The sequence below is a fragment of the Cyprinodon variegatus genome, unplaced genomic scaffold, assembly GCF_000732505.1.
Source record: "Cyprinodon variegatus isolate N-32 unplaced genomic scaffold, C_variegatus-1.0 Scaffold634, whole genome shotgun sequence".
NCBI lineage: Eukaryota > Metazoa > Chordata > Actinopteri > Cyprinodontiformes > Cyprinodontidae > Cyprinodon > Cyprinodon variegatus.
Window position 1 is genome coordinate 51074 of NW_015151087.1, and position 18079 is coordinate 69152.

The 18079-nt window shown below is 38.8% G+C and overlaps 2 protein-coding genes across 3 annotated transcripts in view; both read left to right on the forward strand.

Annotated features, from left to right (window-relative positions):
• Window positions 1–1729: 1729 nt before the first annotated feature.
• LOC107096573 lies at window positions 1730–13044 on the forward strand. 2 transcript variants are annotated; one of them, XM_015393301.1, is made up of 12 exons: window positions 1730–1851; window positions 3680–3751; window positions 3835–3963; window positions 4036–6014; window positions 8774–8969; window positions 9066–9182; window positions 9263–9355; window positions 9431–9565; window positions 11194–11313; window positions 11409–11501; window positions 11581–11715; window positions 12883–13044. In XM_015393301.1, the coding sequence occupies exons 2-12, from the start codon at window positions 3725–3727 to the stop codon at window positions 13027–13029; spliced, it is 3171 nt and encodes a 1056-aa protein (XP_015248787.1). In that variant the 5' UTR covers window positions 1730–1851; window positions 3680–3724; the 3' UTR covers window positions 13030–13044. The 2 variants fall into 2 exon arrangements, with proteins under 2 accessions (XP_015248787.1, XP_015248788.1); XM_015393302.1 differs by having other exon boundaries at window positions 4063–6014.
• Window positions 13045–13048: 4 nt separating this feature from the next.
• Window positions 13049–18079, forward strand: part of spag5 (sperm associated antigen 5) — an 11342-nt gene continuing 6311 nt past the window's right edge. The window contains exons 1-5 of the mRNA XM_015393303.1: window positions 13049–13194; window positions 13276–13326; window positions 13856–14030; window positions 15629–15762; window positions 17259–17427. Of these exons, the coding sequence (XP_015248789.1) occupies window positions 13049–13194; window positions 13276–13326; window positions 13856–14030; window positions 15629–15762; window positions 17259–17427 (675 nt within the window). The remainder of the gene's footprint in view (window positions 13195–13275; window positions 13327–13855; window positions 14031–15628; window positions 15763–17258; window positions 17428–18079) is intronic.

The following is an 18079-nucleotide window of genomic DNA, read 5'->3' on the forward strand; positions in this document are numbered from 1 at the left end:
TTCCAAGGTTTTGTCTTCAAATTATGAAAGAGAAATTCCATGTTGTTTAATGTTCGTCTTTAATGGCTTCCATAGATGATATGCAGAGAGCGTGCAAAGATAAGTTGAACCCATAGTCCAACCTTTTAAAATGTTATTGGAGAAGATCAAAGTGACTTTTCCTATTTTGCAGAACTGACCTGTTACACCTACCAATGATGGTTTAATAAAAACAAAAGTTTTTAAAAAAAGCTTGACCATCTGCATAACATAGAATGTAATTAAAATTAAAAGCTTACATCTTTCAAAAAATCTTCAGTGAGAGTTTATTATTCAGCAATAAAATTTGCGTTTGATTTAGAAACTACCAGGGGTTCAAAGGCTTCAATAGTGAACTGGGTCTACGCTTCTAAAAGGTTCTATTAAAATTGATCTTTGTATTGAAACGGGCCAATATGGGCCAAGAAAATGATCCTTTCTTCAAACAACAATAAACCGAAGGATGGGAGAAGCAGTAGGAGGAGATAGATCTGAAAGGTGGCTTTACAGCTTTCAAAGAACAGTTGATAAGAACAGGAAGAAATAGAAAAGAGCAAACCATTATATCCAGATTACGTTATGATTAAACAAGGTTAAATAGTACATTATTTAAAATAGGAAAACATCCAACTGGAAATTGTGTTTTTTGTTTTCAAGAAGAGACAGTAAAAAATGTTTTGTTATTCTGTTCTAAATATTCTTTTGAGAGAAGGGAATAAATGTGTCCATTACAAGAAAATAAATTGCAGTTAAATATACAAGATATTTGGGACAAACTTTCTATTTCTTTTTTTTAGTATTTAATGACTTACAATAAGAAAACAAAATTGATAGAAAGGATATAAGATTTATTCGTTTAATTTTTACATATATTTTTTTGTGTGGGAGAATTTATATATAGTATCCCGAGCCACACTCCATTCCAGTAGATGGCGGTAATGCACATCAATAAGTTGCTTGGCAACCGCCATAAAAAGGAAGAAGAAGAAGAGAAGCAGATAAACTTTATGGCAAAGAGGGCAATTCAAAATCCTATTAGTTTGACAGTTAAAACAAGTAAATCGGAGGTAAAGAGTATTATTAAAGAAAAACTGATGGAAAAATGGCAAAAAAGGTGGGATGAAGAAAAAACAGGAAGATGGTTGTGATGGATGTTGTCAGAAGATGGTAGGAAATGGAAGACAAATAGAACGGAGGAGAGATGATAACAGTTAAGATTTGGGCATACAGGACTTAATTATAAATTTTTTAAAATTAAAAAGCAAACTACTGGCAAATGTGATTACTGTGGAAAATATGAAACAATAGATCATGTTATACTGGAATGTCATAAATATAAAAGCGAGAGAAGATATATGAGGAGAGAGTTTGAATGTATTAAGGAAAATATTAATTTATTAGATATTTTGTGGAAGAATTTTGGGAGTAAACATATACAAATAGTTATTAGACTTTTAAAGAAAACAAAATTATTTCATAGAATTTGATTATAAATAGGATGAATGTGTGAATGATATAGATGGGTAAATTAATATAATAAAAATATATTTGTGTGTATGCATGTGCATACCGTATATATATTTATATATGTGTTTTAGTATAGTCCATCATGAACTAGACTCCATACCAGTAAGTGGCGGTAATGCTACTAAATATTTTGTTGCCAACCGCCAATAAATCAAGAAGAAGAAGGGAAGCGACCAATAGCAGCGCGCTGTTTGTGGATTTGAATCAGAGTCCTCGCGTCTTGTTTTGAAAGTAACGCGGCTGCTGTCAGCCTCTTTTTATTCGGTATATTTCAAACTTTGGATCGAGGTTGTTGAAGTTTCCACGGTAAGGTTTATCTTCTGAATAGTTGCTTTAAGTTGCTCCTTCAGTTTCATCGGGCGACCGTTAGCCGCCTGACTGCCTTACATGAACAGACACTTTAGCTAACGTAGCTTCTATTTGACTTTAAACAGGTAAACGCCCCTAGAACATCTTTATCTGCCTTTTATTTCACCGCTATTCTATCGTCATTTCAACTTTATTCTTCCAAAAATATCCTGAAACTTAGTAAACTGTTTATTAAGCAATGGGGATGAAGTTTTACACATTTTATAATTTGATTATCTGCCTAATCTTTCAGCAGCTAGCTTTCTGTCAACACCTTTCTGAACCTAACCTATACCTGCTGAGCAATAAAGATGTTGTTCTGCCTCTATAGAATACATTAATTATAATAACATGACAATAGATATAATGAAACTTCAGAGGCAGTTTATTGATAGGATAGATGGGAGCTTTATTTCCAGCTTAAAGTTCACTTTATTTATACACATAATTAAAACAGACAATGTTCAATCAGATCATCCAGGGAAAGCTGTCTGTCCAAGGAAAAGCAGCTGATTGCATCCAGTCATTGACTTTTGCAGGCTTTGCTCCTCCAGTGGCGACAGTAGAGGTTTGCATTTTGTCTCTGATTTTGCAGCAATCCCTCACACTGAGTCTGATTGCAAGATAGAAGCAGACACACAAAAGCAACATAGAAACACTGATGTATAAATACTTTCTATGTTGGAGAAGGTAACAGTAAACTAGCTCTGCTGGTGGCTCTGTCTAGGAAAGAAACAGCTAATCAGACCTGATCTCAGCCAGTTTTCACACATACAGTTAATCATAGTAAAAGCAGAGCCTATCCCTGTCTGGCAGAGAAACCGGACTGAGCACTGAAAAACAGCTCTATCATCAATGATTGAAAGTGTTATTGGCAGCAGCTTTTCAGATGGAGTCACAGTCAAACAGGAACAGACCAGACGAAGCTACTGTGATGAGGATGAGAGACAGAACATAAAGTTGGAAGATAAACCAACAAATTCTGCAGATCTGAGAATGTGTTTAGCTCTTTTCCCATAAAACCAGTTGGTCTTCTTAGATCTAAGAAAAAAATGTTCCTATAGCTCATGAATATGACAAAAGGAAAGTTTCTCACAATTGATAACATTTTGCATAATGTTGCTGATATAATTGCTGTAATATCTGAAGAAAAAATAGAAAAAACAAAAACTCTTTATTTTACAGGTTGGATTAATTTGTTTTGGTTCTACACACGGATAAGCAAACATGCAGTGGACATAAATAACTTTGGAAATATATCATTTGGACAAAACAAATGAGAGTTGTATAGCAATTTTATATAGAATAGAGGAAGATAATGGAACTTATTACTAGTTATGCACCGATACCACTAACAGACGGGGCTCCGATCCAGCAGTAAAAATGGTGTTATTGGTATCGGCGAGTACCAACAAAGAGGGCACTGATACCATTTTGAGAGCCAAAAGTTTATTCAACTATTGTCACCCATTCTAGGTAGGAAATAAAAAATTCTACTGGATTTACTTTGTGTTAGTCTTTTTCCTGCTTCACAAAGGTAGGCAGCAGCTTGACAAAGCCATGATGGTAGTTATTTTACATTCAAGTAGTATGCAGTTCTTTATATATACACACACACACGTCAATTTCAAACCAATGGTGTCGGTATCGGCCGATGCACAGCCAGGTATCGGTATCGGGGCCAAAAAAAAATGGCATCGGCGCAACACTAGTTTTTACAAGGTTTCTTTTGCCAAATGTTAGATGAATGTTTTCTTATACACTCCCCTGTATTCATTCTTTGCAGCTGAAGGGCTTATATATGTGAGCTCCAGATTTGAGTCCTCTAAGGATGTCCCATTCCAGCATAACAGACTGGGTAAGTCCTCTTCCCTGAGCTGTGTGAATCTGTCCCTTAGAGGAGTATCCAGTGCTGATCCACTCTCCCTCTATGGACTGTAGTCTTCCAGTAGAAGTGGTGAGCGTACCCCTCTTAGAAGCCGGGAAAACGAGCTCCTGCACTTATCGAGTCCTTCTTCGAGGCTCAGCTCAAAGCCGCAGCTCTGTGGGGAAGCTGTGAAAACCAGCATGGTGAGTTTCTACTAACATTCGGAAAAGCTTCTTGTTTTTAGCTGTTTATTTATCCTTCAAACTCTTTCACAGGCTAACCTTCGTCTCTGTGACACACAGACCCAGTTGGCCTCGTCTCCGTTTCTTAAAGGGACCCCGGTCGTTCCAGATCCTGCAGAAACCGCTCAGGCGGTTTGTGGACTTGGAGATGTCACGTTTAAGTCTTTGAATTGTTCTGGAGAGGAAGTTGAGGTCCCAGGGTGGTTAGATTGTGAAGGAAATAGTTTGATTTTGCCTGAAGTTGGGACCGTCGCTGTTGAAATGGAGGATACTGTTGGTTCACCCAGCAGGATGGAACAGTCCTGCAGTGAGCATGTAGAGCATCCGTATTACAATCAGCCAGATTCCCAGAGTGGATCTCATGGAGACTCTACATTCCATATCCGTGAAACAGATGAGAAAGATTTAACTTGGAAACCATCTGCTTGTGATGGAGGTGAGGTTGAAGTTTTTGACTCCTCTGGATTCCAGGAGGAAACTGTTCCTCTGCCCCATAACGACCTCAGGGATCCATCACAAGATGATGGTCCAAACTCTGCTGAAGGCACACGGCCGTCTCCAGAGAAACATGTTGATCATCTGTCCTGCATCGGTGAAACGAGTCCCAGCTTTACGCCACTGGGAGCGGGAAATCCCACTGATGGACTAGCTGATCTGACCTTGAAGCTGTTAAACTGCAGCGGTGGTGAGGTGGAAATCTCAGAAGACGCCGATCCTGCAGGTGACACCATTCCCCTTTCACACACCAGTTCCGGCTTCAGTTCATACATTTGCGGCATGGATCCCAGTACTTTAGGCGAGGAAGATGGTTTGGAAAGCGTTGAACAGCACTTAGACCATCCCTACTATGATCCAAAATATTCCTCACCTGGCTTCGATGATCTGAAGGCTTTTCAGGACCTGTCGCCATGTGGCGCTGAGGAGAGGAAAATCGTAGACTGCGTAGAGCCCAAAGGTCAGGACGAAGGTACTGGTTTGAGCTCCGACAGAGTAACGGTAGATGATGCTGGGAAATCAGACTATTCCCAGGCGCCTGAGACGGTCTCCCATCCACAGCAGGACCGTTATAATCCGGACTCTGTGGTCGATTCATCTGAAAATCGCTCTGATCAAGCGGAGATGATGGTGGGTGAAGAAACTGTATCGCCTATAAATGCTTCCCTGACTAACCAGTCATTGGAAGCTGTGGAAGCTCACTCTGAGAGTGCAGAACGTCCTGAAGGTTCTCCTTTAAACCCAGTCGTCCCCAGAACCATGAATCCTGCTTCAGCACAGACTCCTCTTCATGAAGGCATGCAGCAACATTTGGATTCTGTGCCCAGCTCCACTTCTAAGCCTCCTGAAGCCGGCGAGGAGAAGAACGCTGCGCCCGGCTCTTTGGGCCCCACACCCTGCAGCCCTACAGAGAGACACGCATCCCCTAATGTTTTGAAGATGTTATCAGAGTGTCCCTCAGTCGCCTCAGCTCTGCAGCTTTTCAGTCCCATCGTCAAGAGAACGCCTCAGTCCTTCTGCAAGCTTCCCTCAGACTCTAAGTTTTTGTCTGAAGATTTAGCTATTGAGGATGAGAAAAGTATGGCTGCTCCTGTTAATGTTGACCTTGCAGGTTTGCTCGCTGAACACCTCGAAAGCCCAATGCCCCGGCCTCTGTTAAACTCCACAGAGTTGGACGTGCAGCCGCAGCCAGGCTCAGCTGCAGGACCGGAAGATTCCAGGAAGAAGCCGCCGACCGAAGCCGCCCCACCAGAATCCGAAGGCCAGTTTCAGCAGCAGCTGCGGCAGATGGCAGAGCTCCTCTACGAGGTCTGTGGGAAGATGGGCTCAGCTCCACCCCCTGCTGCCTTCATGCCTCCTCCGGCCAAAGCTGCTCCTGCAGAATCCCACAGCATCGCCGTGGGCACCAGTCCTGTGAAAACGATGGACCACAGTCTGAACACATCTGGAATATTTGTGAGGAAGAGGGAATTCTCTGTGGCTGATTCCAGCACCATGACCGACGCGTCCATGTGGAAGTGAGTTCTGTCTGCATCTCCCTCTCACCTGCATTTACATTTGAATAAATCTACAGAAGAGCTGTGATTAAAACAAAAAAACATGTATTTCCCAATTATTAATTGATTCTAATATTGATTCCTAGATTGATTCATATAAACAAATATCTATTTCCACTTTCCTTAAAGCTGATATTAACTATTATAATAAAATGCTGTTTGAGGTAATTGTAAAACTAGTATGAATTTTGTGCAAAGCTCCAGTCATATAGAGGTAACAGCTAAAAAAAGGATTTTAATACCAGTAATTAAATTCAAGATCTTATGAATCAGAATCAAAGCATTTCTTGAAGTTGCTTATCAGCCCTAATCTACAGTTTAATAGATGCAAATTTTATTTCCGTCTTGAAAGTAGAGGTGTTAAGTACGGAAGAGGATTAGGGCCAGAGGGGGAAAAAAAAAAGTTAACAGTTTTTTTTATTTTATTTCAGTTTAGTATGGGGGAAAAAAGTCAGAATTCTGACTTTTTTTCTCAGGATTCTGACTGAATTCTGATAGTAAAAAAAGTAAGAATTCTGAGATTTAATGTCAGAATTCTGAGAAAAAAGTCAGAATTCTGAGATTAAAGTCAGAATTCTGACCTTTTTCCAATACTAAAATGAAACAAAAAAATTCTCAGTAAATTTTTTTTTCTTCTCCACTGGCCCTAATCCTCTTCCGTAGTTAAGACACTAAAGTTCCAAACTTGATATTAATACCCAGGAAAATTTTAGATACTCTGTAAAATATGACAAATACTTAAAGGCATAGGAAAATATTTGTAGTCATCCAGATACAATGCAATTCAACCATATTTTAAGGTTTTCTAACCTGTTGTTCTTTTAATGCGAAAACAATCCAGAAATGAAGAATTAGCAATAGAAAAGTATCCATCCACGTTTGTAGTCAATCAATGAGCTTCTTGAGTATTTTCGCCTGAATATTTTTACTGCCTCTTCATTACAAAAATTAGTTGAATTTTAAATGAGATGGTTTCCTGCTACAGACTAAGGATTGTTCCGATTAGTTGGCTAAAGATCGAAACATGCAGAGATCAAATACTGAAAAATCTTTAGTTTCTTGTTTCTGTTCATCAAACTAAGAACATCCACCATTGTTGGTCTATAAATGCATCAATCAGTCATAGGTATCATGTCTCGTTAATAAGAGATATCAGCATTTTAATGCAGTATTTTCTCAGGGTTTATGCACATCAGAAAATTCCTTCGTTCTGCTTGTTCGGTTTAGGCCAAAAGAGGACTGCAAAATTTATTTATATATTTTTGATTAATGTTCGATTCGCTTTCAAATTATTTTCACAAGTTAACAGCTGTTACTCTCATGGGACAGAAATGGTTTATGTCTAGTATCATAGTGTGAGATGTTACCCGAGCGCTGACCAGGATGCAGTTGGCTGAATGTGACGTGCAGCCAATCAGAAAGTGTTTCCTGAGGAGGAAAATGAAACCTCTCCTCTTCTCCAAATCATAGGATGTCAACTGGAGCTTCCACTCCTTTAATAAATGCATTTTCTTTAAGCAATCTTTCTATAAGTATATATCTCTGTTTTTTTTCTTTGTTGTCGGCCATCTTTAGTTACTCTGAAATCACCTTGGGAGATTTTCCAAAACTGACTTTTGAACTAAATCTATTGGTTTGTTTGTCATGTGGCTTTACACCAAAAATTATGTAACCAAACTCGTTATATCTACAATCTTTTTTTTTCTTCTTTTTTTTCTGTGTGTGTGTTTTAAAAATCAACTGACAATTTGTAAAATCTTATTAGTAAAGCAGGTGTTTTTGCCTTCATTAGATCTTCTTAAATCAAATTCCTCACTTTCATTGCCACTGTCGTATTGTATAAAGTGGATGGGATGATGTAGGATGTTAATAATAAGACAGCCTGTCACTACCCGATCCGTCCTGGAAGCACGATCCGTCCTGCATATGCGCGGAAAGATATACATCTAGGTGTCCATAAATAATGTAATTATGGTACTAAAACTACTACGACTACTTATTTCTATTCTAAACTCACTAAAGAAGGCTGATACACATCTTTAAAAATGTTTTAGACTTTTATGAGACAAATTTTATGCTTTTTACATGCTCAGAGCAGTCCCACAAAATATAATTAAACCATGTTTAACTGCATTTTAGTTGTTTCTCTCTTTAAATTACGCACTATATAGCATAAGATTAAAACGAAAACATAAAACTCAAAAAGACTAGATATATGTTAATCCAAAACCGAAAAATTTAGCCTCCAGAGGTAGCAGATCCCATTCCCGGTGCAGATCTGGCAGAGACCAGTGATAAAACGGAAATGATTTTAAGGCATTAATTTTCTCAGGAAATATATAATTAACCTTTAACACATTATATTTTAGTACGTTTACTATTTTTGGGGAGGGAAAATGTCATTTAGGTCTTTTTAACAAAATAAAATCGAAGACAACCCGGATGTATATCTGCATGCGCAAATTACCTGATGGGTCATGCGCAGAACGGATCATGCTTCCGGGACGGATCGGGTAGTGACACAGCCATCTCAAACGCATTTAGTCTGTTTTCAGTGTGAACAAAATGGGCTAATATTACCTTTCTGTAATAACTCTAATGTGAGATAACCAATCAGTATAACTGGAAAATAAAAAAATATTTTTTTTTGTATAATTTTTTTTTTTTAAATAATCAGCTTAAAAACAAAAGGTATAGTTGGATGTGAACTTCTTCTTTAGTTTCAGTTTGCCACCAGGGGGCCTGCAGAGCCTCCCCCGAGAGGAGCTGGAGCAGCGGCTGATGTCCAGCATGATCATGGTGGAGGTCTTAATTCAGCAGATTGCTGCAGCCAAGGCACACGGTCCGTCTTCAGGCCCGCCTCCTTCGGACCTGAGAGAAAAACTGGTTCAGACCGACCACACTGAGCTCAGTCAGGTGAACAAACAGTCCAGCTGCAGATTTGGCTTAATATTAAACCCAGTTTAAGGTTGTTAAAAATCCTTCATACATTCTGCTTGTTCATTTCTGTAGACCACAATGCACAGAGAGCTCTACTTGGAGGCTCTGAGCAGGATAGGTGAACTGGAGCTGGATGTTGCTTCTCTGCAGAACCTCATCCAGGCTATGCAGCACATGAGAACTACCATGGTGAGACGAGCTTCGGTTCATAGATAATCCTTCATCATTTAAAAACCAAATAAAAACAAACATTTTTTCTTTTTCTGCAGTCCTCTTTGAAGAGTGGCACGGATGCAGCTCTGTCCAGCCTGCATGAAATGGGTGAAACGGTCAGAGAAGACCATCGCAGCATTGCCTCACATGTACGTAGATTCATAGCTCAGCTGATTTGAAAACAAACGCCATAAGTTGTATGACTTAACTGTGATCTTCTGCAGTACGAGCACATAAAGTCCTTGATGGGGAAGATGAAGGAATCCCAGGCGAGAATGCTGGAGAAGGTAAAGGAAGCAGTTCAACAGAGGAATGACATGAGGACTCTGATGGAAGAAGCTGCTACAGCAAAGGAGGCAGTAAGAAGCCATCATTCAGTTTTTTTCCCTCTCAAAAGCTTATCATGACTGTGCAGAAGTCTTATTCCTCTACTCATTATGGAATATCCCAGGATGCTTTGTGCAGAGAGCAGTCCTCGCAAAGCATTATCCTGCTGTTTACGTGAGTGTTTGTGTGCAAGGTGAAAGAGGGTAGTAGGGATGTAAATCACATCCATCATGGCGATTCGATTCAGTATCGATTTCCTGACCCAACGATTCGATTATTTTGGATACTCAAGAATACACCACGATTCGATTCAATTAATCGATTAATTTTTTTCTTTTTTTTTTTTTACACCTTACAGGCTAAACAAACTTTCAAGTTTGAAATAAATCATTGAGAGCTGAAATATCATTATGAAACAACAACTATCATTTTTAGAAACAACAGCAAATAACAGAAGTAGAAAAGTTGCATCAAAAACTACTGCAAAAATACTGCACATAATCAGTGCAATTCAATACCTCGGCTCCAGACGTCCCCGCCCCCTGCGCTCCACTGCTCCTCTCCCAAATTGTAGCTGACCGCAAACAGTGCCACAGACAGGAGGCCGGCTTGTTTTGGTTTTATGACCGAAATTGCGGAAAACAACTTGTGAAGTTTGACCCGCTAGAACAGCGAGGTGCACGAGAAAGCTGGGACCCTTTTTCCACCTGGATCTCCGCCTTTTTTGCCCCTCATGTCCCTCCGTCATCGGACTCGGCCGTATCTAGACCCACAGCGTCTAGCACAGACAACGCTTCAATATTGAGCATAAATCAAAAATGTCTGTGTCAAGCTCACTGCAACAAACTGCTGTAAGAGTATAACCAGGAAGCGAGGTTGGAGGGCAAAATAGGTTTAGCGCCACCGCAGCACGGGAGTGAGAATTACTCCCAGGAGCAAATGGATAAAAATAGACCAGAGAAAAAAAAAAAAAAAAAAAAGAAATGATACTCTTGCGGACGTATCGATGCATCAGATCGTCGGCTGTTGGATCGATGCATCGATACAAAACGTATATTATTTATACCCCTAGAGGGTAGTGGCTAAAAGAAGTGAGGTATGAGGGCAAAATAGGTTTGGTGGATAAAAATAGACTGGAGGAAAAAAAAAAACATGTATCGCTACTCTTGCTGACGTGTCGATGCATCGGACCGTCGGCTGTTGGATTGATGCATCGATACAAAATGTATATTATTTACACCCCTACTCATTATCGTCCTCGTAAGGAGCACGGCCTTCTTTTACTTGTTCACTCGTATCTAGGGGTGTAATATCGCCAAAAATACATGATTTGTTTTATTGTTGGTAAAAGAAAGAAAAAGGTGGGTTTTTTTTTTTCTTTTATTATTTTATTCATAGCAATAAAATACCTCAAACAAAACAAAAAAATTGATCGATTTTAGTTTGTATTATTATTGCATCCCTTGTATTGATCAAGGAATTTGTTTCTCAACTCTTTTTTTGTTTGTTTTCAGGAATAATCAAAGTTTTGTTTTGATAAACAGATGAGGGATGTCTTGAGACTTTTGCATAGTCCTGTAGCTGTATGAAATCTAGTACCTCTCCTTCTTTTTAATGTGTTTCTTACAGTTAAACTGTGTTAACTTATGTCTGTTCCCAGGCTTTCTGTGTCATGGATCAGCTCAGGACGCACTGTGCCTCTGAAATCTCAGCTCTGGAGAAATGTGTTGGATCTCAGCAGGAGCTCTTAGCTGCTCTAAACCAAGTTTATCCAAAACAGGTACACAAACCAGAACAGTTGACCCTCCTCTTTGAGAAAACACTCCGTTAATCTCAATCTGCATTTAGTATTCTGACCTTTTTCACCTCATGTAGGTTGCACTGAAAGAGGCCTGCAACGAGGCACTGAACTCAGCCTCCAATCTTTTATCTGAGACTACAGAGGAACACTCCAGTTTGATGAATGAGGTATGCTTCATGTAGAAGAGGAACCACATTGCTTTGTTTCCAGCAGTAATAAGGCTTCATTTGGAATGTCTTTTTTAAGCTCTGCACTGTAAGGAGCCTCCTGAAGAAAACCTCCCCAATACTGGTGCTGCTGAAAGACAAAGCTGCTGCTGCTCTGAGGGAGAGGGACCAGCATTGCTCTGCAAGAGAACAAGCCGTTGAAGAGCGAGAGCAGGTCGGATCTTCATCTCTCCAGCTAGTCTTGACCCGATAGATTTATTTGTAAAAGTGGATATCAGTGCAGCTTTTATTATGAACAGTGACCTGTAGCAGACAGTAAACATTGTTGAGTTTGTACCAGGTTCGTTTAATCGTTACAAAACTCTCAGTTCAAACAAAACAATTTTTTAGAAAATATTTCAGCAATGCTAAGCGAGAGCGCAGCAATGCACGCGCCTCTCGTGATCGCTGCTGAATGGATGTATCGGTCCATAGGGGAAAAATCCTGCTAATATTGGCCCAAAATAATTAGCAATATTAGTTGATCTTTGCAATCTTTTAATGTCTCACCTTAATAAGTATCTCATACCTTAAAGGTTTTAAAGGCTTGAAATTACAAGTAGTCATACCCGAAATATAGATCCAATCTACTGCACTTTACATGGAAATGTTATTTATTTCCTTTGCTGCTTATTTGTTCATATATAATCTAAAGTGCATTTATATTTATGCTAATTTTTTACCTTTTTTAGCAATGTTTATGTCAAAGCCTTCACTTTCATGGGAACATATATGGGTGACCAGTTGATTCGGATTGGATTTAGGCGGATACGCTTTTCCCAAGTGTCTGTATCGGATTGAATAGGAAAAAAAACCCTGAATATCTTCCTCTAGTTTGAAATTAGTATTTTATTTGCATATAATTATTATTACTTTGTTCTCCTTAAGGACAAATATATGCTAACTGTTAAAATTACAGATGAAAGGTTTAAAATATTCTTTACCTTCAATCAAATAACTCCAATGCCAGTCTATCTAATGAGCATTTTTATTTATTTTATTTTTTGATAAAGCTGTTGGTTTTAAAAAGTAGAGATTGACTGAAACAGGTTTTTTTTTATTTTATTTTATTTTTTTTATGCTGATTTGGATCATTTTCAGACTAACAGATCCCACGAAATATTTTGAGGAGTCAATCTTTTAAGCCAACTTTGCCTTTTCTACTTCCTTTTAAATGATAACGATAACTCTGGGATCAAAAAATATTACACAGCAAAAAAAAAAAAAAAAAACAGTGGATAGGAACTGGGAAAGAACGGGGCAGACGCAGGAGAAGAAACGCTAACGTCAGCGGACCGATGTATCAGTCTATCAGTTAAACCAACTTTTATTTGCTCAACAGATTGAAGAGGAGCTGAATGAAACCCATCTGAAGCTTCAAACTGCAACGCAACAGAATAGTGATTTAAAACTGCAAATCACAATTCTGACATCCGGTGAGGTTTATTCCCCTCTGACTGATTCTCTGCATCAATGTCAGGTTTCCTAACATGTTTCTGTTTTTAGAGATGGGCGTCCTGCGACAGAAGCTGATGGACAAAGACGAGGAGACGGGTCAGCTGGAGAGGAAGGTGACAGAGCTGTCTGCTACCACTTCCTCCACCTTGGCGTCCTACACCTTTTTGGAGCAGGCGCTCGCCGCAGAAACCACAAAGTATGATCCTGGGATCAGGAGCTGTTCATGTGGTTTATGCAATGTGGTCACATGTGGTTTCATTGTTGTGTTTTCCTACAGGCTGCAGCAGTCTTGGCAAGACTTGCATCAGGCTAACGAGAGGGAAAGTCAGTAAGTGGTGACTTTCTGTTCAGGTTGATCAATTATAGAGCTGAAGCAGAGGTGTCCAAAGTCCGTCACATGATATTTCAAATAAACAGTAGTCTGATTTTTGTTTTGTTTTTTGGTAAAAGAATGTGAATAGCATTACATGTTTTTTTTTTATTTATTTTTTTTATGTTGTAATTAGAAGAAAATAATCTAGTTGGCAAATTCCTTTGGCTCATCTTTGCTGAATGAAAACTAGTATTTTAAGCAGTAATGAAAGGATTTATGCTGCTTTCTTAAAAAAGGCAGACTATTAATGTTACCTATGTTAAAATAGAAATGATTAGTATTTTACATTTTTCTTCAATTTTAAGTTTTTAATATCCATTTTGCCAAAGAAAATTCACATTTATCAGTCATCTGTGCTAATGATTCAAATCCATACCACTTCTTGAATTCCATTCATTTACCACAACAAAATGGGTTTAAGGGCTGCTAGTGGACGCTAAAGGTAATTTTTTCAGCTTTGATTTCTGGTTGTCATGCCATCCAGGCTGAAAACATCTCTTGAAGATTCGGAGCAGCGGGTTTCTGAGCTGAGTCGGGCCCTGGCTGAAAACGAAGACCTGCTGGCTGAGCTGCAGAACCTCTCCCAGTCTCAAAGCGCTCAGATCCAGCAGCTCCAGGACGTCTGCACACAACTGGGTGGCGTGCGGGATATGAACGAGGTTAGTGGGTGCTTTTTTATAGAGTTTGTGTTTAAGCTGGTTCAGTGGATTTTTCTATTTGTCTTAAAAAAAAAACAACTTAATTTCAACAGAGACCTCACCAACATACAGGATCACATAAAGATACAACAGAGAAGTTAAACAACAGTAAAACTAAGGCTACGTTCAGACCACAAGCAGTGGAAGCAGAAAAAAAGCTACTGCTTCATTTTTAATGCTTGTTCACATTAAGTTCAAATGTCCAGTAAAGTGTGTCCAGATGCATCTGATTCTTCTGCTGCTCCTGTGTTCAATGGCAGAGAGCGGCATTGCCATATTTGCTGTTATAAGTGGGTAAAGCATAGTTTTAATATGTATTAAAATGAGAAAGTCCACCTGAAGACTTCATCTGTGCGGTCAGTCCATCAAGATTACCATCCTGCCATCAAATATTATTTTGCTGTCAGTGCCACTCAGACCCCCGAACACCGGCGGAGTTTTGTCGCTGGAAATCCCCTTCAACGGCAAACTCTTGGGGAGTTTGGCTGCTGGTGTTTTTCACGTACGTAATCCAAACTGCAGGCTCCAGAATAATAAAATCAAACATATTTTTTCAACATTTTAAGTTAATTTAGGCGTTAATAAACTATTTCAGAGGAGTGATGCGATCTGCAACAGCAGCACTGTGTTTGTCTCCCTGCCAGCTCCCAGATCCGTTTCTCTGATTGGTTAATGTGGCTCATCAAGCAGCTGCTTTTACAGCCAATCAGATGCTCAGAAGCTCGTGAGGCGCTGCTTCGGCTGCTCAGACGCGCTGCAGGACCTTTTGCTGCTTCTTGATGCGCGTCAACCATTGACTTTGCATGTAAACTAGCTGCTTCTGCTGCCTCTAGCGCGTGCAGTCTGAACGTAGCATTTACAACATGTAATAAAGAATAAGGAGATTATTAAAAATTAGTTAATGAATGTAGTGAAGCATTCGATTAAATTAGAGTGTAGTCTTCCGCTGCTTTATTCATGCAGGAATAAAAACCAATAGGAGGGGATGCTTTTCAAGCAGTCAAACTCTGGCTCTTTGCATCAACAATTCAAATGTACATAAGCTTTTGAGATGACTGCATTTTGTGTAATACACGCCGGTTCCCAGCATCTTGCCAAAAAAATAGTTGTCTTATATTTACTGAATCTAAAACTGATGCTAACAATAAAAAGACTACAATAAAAGAAAACGGTTTAGTTTTCTAGATAGCCTAGAATAGATCGGATTCGGATCAGTTGCAGGATGATTCTTCTCTCGCATTCCTGTTCCAGTTTTCTGAATCTCTTCTTCTTCTCAAAGACATGATGTTTATAGGTCCGCCACCTCTCCTGATGTCCAGACCCTTATTCATTTGACCTCTTGTTAAGCTAAGGCTGCACAAGCTGCTTTCAGAAATATGAAATACCTCCTAAACTCCTCCAAAAACGTTCCATTGAGAAAAGTTTAGCTTCCAGTTCCCACAAACCGTTGTGGTGTGAAGGAAGAAATGCCGCTGGGTTATCAAGTATGGATTTGACCAGATATAAGATTTTTACAGGGCGAACTTCTCTGTTTATTTGTGTTTCTTTGCGTGTTTCAGTTTTTGCAGAATGAGAACGAGTTTGCGAGGGAGCAAGTGGTGGAGAGTGAGAAGATGCTGAGGAACACCCTGCAGGCGCTCCGAGAAAGGAACATTGAGTGTGAAGACCTGAAAGCTGAAGTCTCCAAACTTCGGTAAGCATCTTCTAACCATCTAACTGGTAGAGAGTCTGAAGGTTGATGGTTCACTGGTCCTCACAGAGACATTGCTTCCTTTTCTTTTTCTACCTGTAATAATCAAGTAGAGCTCAAGAATTTGACCATTAGCTCAAATGAGTATGAATGTCTGGAAGGCATGTTTATATCTTGCCCTCCATGTTAGGTCTGGGCTCTTTTTGCTTTAATTGCTGCAGCAGGGCAGCATGGCATGGATGGGTTCGGACTATGGAGGATCAGCTCTACCATATTTAAAAATAAATACAGAAATAAATAAATCCCTAATAAATAAATAAGCATACAGTTAATTGCCCCTGAAAATACAATAAACAAATAAATGTATGTAGTTTCTTGTTAGTTTCCTGTTCTCCCCAAGTCCACACCTTCTTGTGTTTTTCTCAAGAACGTACTTGGGGACGACACGAGTCCGTACTCACGTTCTTATTAATTGAGAAACTGCACGTGACTTCAGACTCGACTTCAGAGCCTCCTCTCCTCCTTTACATTCTACCGATGCAGTAAAATGCTAAGCATCCATTGGGCAGAAGTTGACCCACTAAGACACAGCCCCTCCTCATTTGCATAATGAGGGAGATGCAGACAGAAATGTAAAAACAACAGGCAGAAATAAATAGCATGGAATAAATAAAGAGGGTAAAAAAATACAAAGCAAGAATAAACCCAACAAAAATATAATAAAATTTACATAAATAAATACTTAAAAAAAAAAAAGTAATTAATAAATGAAGTTGAAGATTATAACGGACAATAAATAAATTAAATAGGTAATTATTACAAAATCAAATAAATATAGAAGCTAATTAGAAGAGATATCTACATTTATGTCTCACTGTATAATTTAATTTCTACCGATTTGTTGTATTTTGGGGGCAATTAATTGTATGCTTATTTATTTATTGAGCATTTATTTATTTATGTTTTTTTTTTTTAAATATGGTAGAGCTGGTCCTCCATATCAACCTGTAGTTCTGATTTGTATGCATTGGTTGATATGTGGCTTGCCGCTCCCTCAATTTGCTTTCAATTGTCAGTTGTTGTTTTTTTTGTTTGTTTTGTTTTTTATCACTAGCTGCCTTTCCTTCTAGGAAAATGAAATCAGATTCTCTGTAATGCTTATCAGTGGAAGAAGACATGAAGTGCCCTGAAATGTCCTGGAATGTCAGACATTGCTTTTCAACCATGCTTCAACTGAATGATTGGAAAAAATAAGCTCATATAACAGGCCTGGACAAATATGATTCTACCCTTAACAGAATATTTTGTTCCACCACCTTTTGAGCCATAATTATTAATATTAAGAAATCAAGGCTTGAACTATTCACCCTGTCTAATAAATCTGTATCATTTTTTCTAAAATGACTGACCAAAGATTGTTAGTTTTTTTTTATGATATTCTGTCTCATTAACCTTTCCTTGTGTTCTAATAGCCTAAAATGATTTTTTCACATTTGAAGGGTTGACAACAAGAGTCTGTGTGAAGAGTTGGAAATCGCCAGATCTGCAGCCAGTGCCGCCTGCATGGAGCTCAAAGAGAAGATGGGGCAGGCGGTCACTGAAGTAGTAGTGCTGCATCACACGCTACGGGAAGTGACCAAGGAGCTGCAGGCTTCTCTATGCAACCAGGTATATCGGCTACAAGCAGATCTAAGCTTTAGGTTATTTACATTTTCCAGAAAAATGAGCTTTCTATAATGATTAAGTTCTTTTGTAGGTTCTTACAGATTTATTTCAGTAGCTTCCCCTTTGAGTCTTCTGTTCTAGTTTGATTTAAAAAATAATATAAACCCACGATCCAGGGTAGAACATGAACCTTTTTAAAGGAGTTCACAGCCTATAAAGGTAGACATTCTGTAATTCCATAAAATGAGATTCTCCTCCTGAAGGTTTTGTTCTTCTTTAGATTGTTCTCCTGTCATAAAAACAAACATTTAACTTTGTCTAAAGAATTGGATTCTTTAGTTGGCAATACCCCTGCGCATTATGAGGCCTGTTTGCTGTTGAAAGTTGCCTTTGTTCTTTAGTCTGAAGTTATTAAAGGCCTGGAGTCAAAAGCTTGAGGTAAAAAAAAAAAAGAGTTCTGTCTGCAACATTTAACAGTTTTATATTATTAAAGATATAACTTATAAAGGCTGTGTGAGGAACACAGGTCTGACCCTCTAGCTTTTGGACCTCAAAGTTCTTTGCACTCAACATGTAGCAAGCAAAAGTCTTGAAATCAAAGTTTTATTTTTGTCTTTTAATAATAAAAAGCAAAGGGTAACAAAAATAAATTGTC

Coding starts and splice junctions, on each gene's coding strand:
- LOC107096573 (XM_015393301.1), top strand. CDS start 3,725: ATGTCCCATTCCAGCATAACAGACTGG. Junction 6,015..8,773: donor ACCGACGCGTCCATGTGGAA/GTGAGTTCTGTC, acceptor CTTCTTCTTTAG/TTTCAGTTTGCCACCAGGGG. Junction 11,716..12,882: donor CCGTTGAAGAGCGAGAGCAG/GTCGGATCTTCA, acceptor TTTGCTCAACAG/ATTGAAGAGGAGCTGAATGA.